Source organism: Setaria italica, chromosome III (assembly GCF_000263155.2).
Source record: "Setaria italica strain Yugu1 chromosome III, Setaria_italica_v2.0, whole genome shotgun sequence".
NCBI classification, from domain to species: domain Eukaryota; kingdom Viridiplantae; phylum Streptophyta; class Magnoliopsida; order Poales; family Poaceae; genus Setaria; species Setaria italica.
The window spans coordinates 23,212,713-23,219,994 of NC_028452.1; the positions used below are offsets into that span (position 1 = coordinate 23,212,713).

The window sequence follows — 7,282 nt, forward strand, 5'->3', positions numbered from 1 at the left end:
TTCCTCCTGTACACGCCACCATTTACGGTCATCGGGCGGGCGGCGCGCGGCCGGCGACGGGCGGGCGGCGGCCGGGGCGGCGCGGCAGGGGCAGGCGGGCGCGGCGGGCGGAGCGGCAGGCCGGGGCGGCGCGGCAGGGGCGGGCGGGCGCCAGGGACGGGGCGACGGAGCTCCTGTTCGCCCCCCTGGACAAGATCGACAGGAAGAAGGGGGCGACGGGATGGAGGAGCGACAGGAGTCTTTTCTTTTCCGTGAATCAAACCGGTACATGTGTAACGAGTGGTAATGGTGGGTAAATACCCACCAACTCCACGAGGAGGTCTGTAAAGGGGGTTTTTGGAGCACCTCTTGAGGTACTCCACCAAAAACGTGGATCTACCCCCTGCTTCACCTTTTTTCCTGGAGCCGGAGTTGCTGGAGACGAACGCGTTTGGCTGCGATTTTTTTGAGTTGGTGGAGTGGAGTGATTTTTGGTGAAGTGAAGTGCTCCCAAACACCCCCTAATATTGATGGTGAATCTTAAGTCGGCGCAGCATGGATCTTCCGTTCGCTCCAATCAATCGCTCTGGCCGCTGGGCGCGTGTTCAACGAATCTCAGCTGGAATTTTTTTTAGGGCAAGTCCGCTGGAACTTTTTCATGTCCAGCTCCATGAAAAGTTTGGCCCAGCGTGGCCCAACCTCGTCCAAGAGGCACCAACTTGGCCCAGTGGCCCACGACCCACGCGCGTCTAGAGGCAGCCACAGAGACACGAAAAGCTCCGGCTCCCCTGCCGCCGGCCATGTCGGCCGGTCGCCGTCGCCGCCCGCCCGGGCCCTTCTTCTCTGCTCCGCCTCCCAACTCTTAATTTGAAAACCCGAGCTTAAACAGCCGACGACGACGTGGCGGACGCAGCGGTGTTCCGTCGAACACCCGGTAAGCTCCCCCTCCCCTCCCGCCGCCCATCTTCCCTTCTGCGGCGCACGATCGCGCGGTTCGCCTCTCGTCCTTGCTGCCCTTGGGTTGCCTCTGCCGTGCGATCGTTGCGATGGCCGGGAGATGCTATCGTAGGGGGCGGTTCCTCAGGTGAACACGCAGGGATCGGAAAAATTGTGCCGCGCGTTTCGCGTCGTTGGATAATACATAATAGCGTGTTGCGCTTCCAGGTTAGATTGAAGCGCAAACCCGCGAAATTACGCCGAGGGAATTGGAACTGTTGTCACTTACATCCTGTTGAATCTATCAGAACACCATTTTGGTCGGCCAGCGCCGAGCCATTGACTGGTTGTGGTTGCCTGGTCGGTCGTCAGTTAAGCAGGTAGTGCATCAGCTAAATATTTTCAGTTCTGATCACGGAACTTTAACTATTTGCAGTTGCTTCAGTGATATGCATAATTGCTTCCAATGGCAGGATGGACGAACTTAAACTACTCTCTTTTATAGTGGTGACATTTACCTTGCTTGATCTGACCTGAGCACTATCTGTTAGGTTCTGACTGTCAGGTATATTGCAGTTTTCCGTGTGCTTTTCTAGGCAACTAATCCAAATGGTAGTCCACAACAATTGTAGTACAATGACTGAATGCTAGTGCAGGAGTTCGACATTGCTGTTGATATCTAAGTGGGTACAATGATTGTTTTTCGTGGAGTTAGACCACATGCAGTCATACAGGCACACTGCAGAGCACTGATATGACAGACTACTTTTTTATGACTTCGTCTGTCTAGATAAGCCGTAATCGAACGCACTTCAAAACACTCATGACATATAGCCATCAGCATGCGTGATTACAGTACCCTTTTTCTGTTTATTACCCCTTTTAGCTGCTGCTGGAAAGGATAAGGTGAATCAGGCCTTCCATTGGCCAGTTCAATGCTGTCAATCACCAATAGTATTTATGGCCCGGGCTACCTTTTTGGTACCCCATCAATTTTAGGTTTCTTGACAAGGACTGGTTTTTGCCAATTGATGTCATGTTCCGGAAGGACCACTACCTCCTTTAAGATACATTGTAGTGCATAGTAAAAAACAAAAATGAAATGCTATTTCTGTTTTTGTGCTTAGTTTCAGACTTTGTCTGCAAAGTTGAGACTTAATATATTGTTAATGTTACATACTTGATGCAACTCTGCTACTATCCATATGGAATGCTGAAGGTAAGAGATAAGAAGCTGTCAAAGAATGAAGATAACCATGCTAGTACCTTTTTTTCCCTTCTGATTATTTACATTATGATCGCCATGAAGGTGTTTCTCCACAAGGCGCACCAGGGTTAATCTTACATACAATGTGGTAAAAGCAAGCATGCATTTAAAAGTAGGTTCAGTAAGATGATTTGTTGATATTACACTAGTTTTAAGTTCAACAGATCTTTTTCTTGATCTGAATATAATTTCTTTAGTGTCTGTGGTATATTATTTATTACCAGAAGATTTTACAAGCACATTCTCAAGATTTTGCAAGGAGTTGTGGAAATGGGAGGGGCAAAAAGGGTGGGAAGTCTAAATAAAGAGCATTCCAATGCCCTTCATTTTTTCCAGAATAATATGATTTTATGAAAACAATGCATTATTAGGCAATTCAGTATGTAGAAAAAAATTAAGATGCAGATGATTCTACTTTTTCCTTGATATGGATGTTAGTGTGTCTGATGTTTTCTCTCACTTTTAGATGATAATCCTAGATTGAAAATCGATAAAGGTGACTATTGTTAGTGTTTGTAGCTTATGTTGGTGTGGTATAGCTTGCAAGGGTGACATACTAATGCTGATGATGTATCTATTGAGATGGAACGTCCAGATTGATTTGGACGGGCACTGAGCAATACTATAGCATGATCTGTTTGAAAGAACAACATATCAAAGTAACTACCGTAATGGAGACAGTCATAATCAGAATGGACAAGCTTTAACTATATTATTATTGGACTTGCAGACATAAGTGAGACTCAAACATAGCTTCCAGTTTTATTTGTTTTTTCAAGTTTGCATTGAATGCTTCATCTATTGGATTGATTGTGCGGTCACATCCCACTAATGGGCATTTTTATGATACTTTGTTACTTCCTGGTTAAGTTGTATTTTAATCCTAAGATTCAAAATGTGCTTAGGCTTTGAGATTTGTAGATCTATCTGGTGCTTTTTTAGATGCTATTTGATCCAATTGTCTTTTGTCTCTCTTTCTCACTATCTGTCTCTAGTTGCTACCTGTTTCAGTTCTGAAAACTCTATCTTTATGTTTTATAGCTGTTCTGCCAGAAGGTGATGCATGTGCTTCTGTATATGCTTCATGAGAATGTTTCGTGTCACCAGTTTTAATCCCTTCAGTAGGCCTGATTGTGTAGTCTCGACGCAGTTGTTTCTGGTCAAATGGACTCATGCTACTGGAGTGATAAATTAATTTAGCAAGTTTTCAATAATTGATCACACGAAAAATATCACCGTCTTAAGTGAAAATACTGTAGAATGGCTTAATATACTTAAGAGGCAAATGATATTTCAGCAAGAAAAACATCAAGATTCATATATTACTTGTTAAGTGCTGACTGTTTTGCATGAATGTAGGGTATTTTCCTTGATGAAATATGATTCATACAGTTATGTGCATGTAGGTGTAATTTAGATCTTGAACAGCTTTATTTGTTCCTCATCATAACAAAAAGTTGCTGCCTTTTTCTATTATCATCAGTTAACACAGTACTCAGCATGTGTCGTACTTGATAGTGCTCAGTTGAGCATTCTTCTTTGCACAGGGTCTTTGTGGTGTAACAACTGATGGAGCTGATATAATCATCAAATAGTTGCTTCCAGATAGCATCAAAGATAAGGTAACTCCTGTATTTTCTTGTGCTTCATAGATTGCAAAAGAACTTTTACCTATGGTTCTGTACACATATGTTCCACAGAAACTACAGTAGATACAATCATGAAGGCAATGGCAGTGATGCCTTTTGAAATATTCCCTGTCCTGGGGCTAGGATGGCCAATGGGTCATAGGCATTTTTCCTTCGTAGAAATGTCTCCCACCTTGCCTCAAAGTGGGCCTTCCACTCCTGTTCAGTGTTGTAGTTTGGCAGATATTGCTTCACCCCAATACCTGCCTTGTCAGAGAATTCTATTATCTGGTTGTTGAGGTTCAATGTATGCTCGATGCTGTGGGGGCCTGATGAAGATGGTGCTGAGGATAGGAATCCCACTAGGTAGAAAACTTCCTCATCTGGTATGACTACTGACGTTCTGTTGTCCCATCTTCATGAAATGGTTATAGTCAGTCAATCAAACTATGGAAGTTGCATCATGAGGTTTCTGGTCTCACATATCATCTAATTACCTGAATTTTTATCAGCAGCTAATTACCTGAATTTGTTTACTGGGTAGAGCAATATGGGACCATTGTTGCTGTCTTTCAGAATTTTCCCAAAGACCTCCCTTGCGAATGTGTGTATCGAACTTTTTGGAATCATAAGATTTAGCCATGGGTGTGGGACTTCCCACATCCCCTTAGCTCTCAGTTTGACCTCAGAGGAATGCACCCTATCCAGGAACTCGATGTAGGTGACATCTGTGTGGAATAGGGACTGAGGTATGTATCTAAGTTGATACAGTAGGTTGTTGACCTCCTGCAGAATGGAGACATACTTTGATCACTCTCAACTTGATGTGATATTAGTCACAAGTCATAACCATATTTAATGGCATCTCACCTGTTCCATGTTGTCCACCTCTTCAGGGTTGTAGTTCTTCGTCATCTCAAGGCAGAAGAGAACTCTTCCATCCGATTCGAACTGGCTAGCCCACACTGGATCCTGAGGGTTAAACGATGATCTCCAGTTGTTCAGGATACCCGTCCTGTTGATGGTGACGAAACCCTCTATATAATCAAAGGTCCTTTCTGCTGAAATAAGCATCTCCTGATCCTCTGTGAAGCTTATGAAGTCTGAGTAGAGAACTCTTATCCACCTCACCTATTGCATATTCAAATGATTAGCAAGTGGCTACTAAAAGTTGCTAACGTTAAGTTTGTATGAATGAATTTTTTTTGTTGTACCATTTTTGGAGCTCGCTCAAGGGCAATCCTGGCTCTAGTGATGATGCCGAACTGACCTAGGCCACCGAGAGCAGCATGGAAGAGATCGGAGTTCTGATCGGGTGAGCAAGTGATGATATCCCCTCTTCCTGCATTTGACAGTCATGATATAGGATCCATTCTGTTGCTTTGGAAACTTTTAAATCAGCATATTATCATGGTTTGTCTATACCTGTCACAATCTCCAGCTCTATGACGTTGCTGATTTGTGGGCCATGTCGGAACGTCTGCCCACTGACCCCTGCATTCGACAGTGTGCCTCCAATTGTGAGGTGGAGATAATCAGTCCATGACTTTGGCGCCAGACCATACTTAAATGTCTCATGCAGGACATTTATCCAGAGTTCTCCTCCTGAGGCATCAACATAGGGTGATGCACCAGAGTGCACCTGCATTCTGGCAGTCGGGAGGGATTCCATTTTGATGACAATCCCTCCAGCAGCCTGGCACTGCCCTCGGAGTGAGTGTCCATGCCCACGGGCCGCCACGGTGAGCATGGAGTGCTCACCCTTCAAGAAAACATGCCTGACCGTAATGGCAATGTCATCTACTGAGCCTGGATGAAGCACAGCAGCTGGCATGAAGCTAGAGAGGTTTCCAAAGTCCCTGGCAGCGGTAGACATGTCGCGGAAGCTGAAATGGCCATCAAGGGGTAGTTTACGGAGGGATTCAAGCACATCTTGGTCAGGCACGTGGGCAATGATAACTCCACCAAAAGCAAATAAAAGGAAAAGCTTCAGGTATTGCAGAACTGAAGGTTTCATGGCTCCTACCTACAGCTCAAGAACCAACTAGTTCGGCAGTTCAAGTTTTGAGGAGAAAGATGAAAGGTTTAGTAGGATGGTGTGGTTCAGTGCAGGAGCAGAGGGATGGGAATGGAAATGTAGGGAGGGAAGGAGATTTAAAGGGGGCACTCAGAGGATTTGCATGTGGACTAGTGTAGGAGGTGGTGTCGTCAAAACAGACTTTGGGAACCGTTTGGTAGACTAGGATCAGTATGTGAACAGGCTTGACTGCAAAATATGGATGCAGACATACTGCGTATTTGCGCTGGTGCAAGTGTTCCTGCCTAGAGTCTCTTGCTTCGTTGCTTCTATTTGAAGTGTGGCACAACATGAGTAAATGAATGGAGGAAGGATGAAGAGATGTAGTCCATTCATTAGAGACTGTCTATCATGGTTCATATCATTCACTACACCAAGCCCATGAGAACAGTGACGTTTCAAGGATCGTGCAGTGATAGAGATATATTTGGAATTTGTATATGTGAGGCATATCTCAGCAGGATTGAACTTATGGTCGAGCCAGACAGTTGTAACATAGCAGATATGTAAGTGGCAGACTTGATTTCTGTCTAGCAGGACCCACTTGTGCTTTAAATCTGATTTCATGTGCAGAATTTCCTGTCAGTCTTCGGCAGGATCAGCTGTAGATGTGCTATTTTTTGCCTTTGGACTTGTAAGTGGCAACATCCTCTTGAGCATATCTGATAAAGTTGCTTTCAGGATGCTTGTATTTGTACAGACACTGCATGCATATCTATTTCTGCAGAACATACATGTCGGTAAGAATCATTCTGTCTAGCCAATTTCAGGAATGTTGATACGCTAAGAGAAATTTTCTTTTCAATATTTTGTTCTTAGCTCAATCGTATGGACATGGAATGCCTAAGGATTCTTTTCCTTTGTGGTGGCCAAGAGCTTTCACATGATAATGTAGAATCCCTTTGCCCACATGGTGTCAATTGTCACCCTAGCTACTTACCCAGTTATTCCTTTTAAGGTTTCTCCAGAAGAAATGCCATGTTATTGAGAACCTTTTTTCCAAGTTACTGTTAGAGTGTATCTAATAGATTCTTAGATCCTCATTCTTTCTGGTACCGGATCCTATCTGTTTGAAACAACACAAGCAAATCTGTACACCATACCGGATGTTCTTTCAAATATCATATCTTCTCTTTACACCTATTGAGATTAAGAGACAGCTACGCCATACAAAGTAGAAAATGAAGATCAGTCATCCTTTGTGACCCTGATTGGAGAAGAGGTGACTGTCAAGTATTTACTACTCAGATAAAATTTGTCCATCTTTGGTGCACGATACCCTGGTGAATTTTCTGTTTCTAATCTATCTAATCATGTGTCCTTAAGTCTTTTTTCCACTATTATTGGCAGTTAGCCATGACTTGTCATTTTGTTCATCTTCTAGGCATGCTTTTG

The 7,282-nt window shown here is 44.0% G+C and overlaps 1 protein-coding gene and 1 long non-coding RNA gene across 2 annotated transcripts; one reads left to right on the forward strand and one right to left on the reverse strand.

Annotated features, from left to right (window-relative positions):
* The first annotated feature begins 733 nt into the window (after positions 1 to 733).
* LOC111256600 lies at positions 734 to 4,838 on the forward strand. The gene is made up of 3 exons (XR_002676662.1): positions 734 to 913; positions 1,144 to 3,804; positions 4,707 to 4,838. It is a non-coding gene; the product is annotated as an uncharacterized LOC111256600 (long non-coding RNA).
* Positions 3,801 to 5,827, reverse strand: LOC101777262 (cytokinin dehydrogenase 9). Its single transcript, XM_004962199.3, has 5 exons — positions 5,236 to 5,827; positions 5,025 to 5,152; positions 4,681 to 4,941; positions 4,334 to 4,596; positions 3,801 to 4,225 (listed from the first exon to the last, which is right to left on the reverse strand). Exons 1-5 carry the CDS (start codon positions 5,825 to 5,827, stop codon positions 3,901 to 3,903), a joined length of 1,569 nt encoding a protein of 522 aa, XP_004962256.1. The 3' UTR covers positions 3,801 to 3,900.
* Between the last annotated feature and the right edge of the window lie 1,455 nt (positions 5,828 to 7,282).

Bases quoted from the DNA above. Each gene is read 5' to 3' on its own strand.
- LOC101777262 (XM_004962199.3), bottom strand. From the start codon at position 5,827: ATGAAACCTTCAGTTCTGCAATACCTGAAGCTTTTCCTTTTATTTGCT. The intron at 5,153-5,235 runs GTATAGACAAAC...TGTCAAATGCAG, and splicing joins AGAGCTGGAGATTGTGACAG to GAAGAGGGGATATCATCACT. The intron at 4,942-5,024 runs GTACAACAAAAA...AATATGCAATAG, and splicing joins TTGAGCGAGCTCCAAAAATG to GTGAGGTGGATAAGAGTTCT.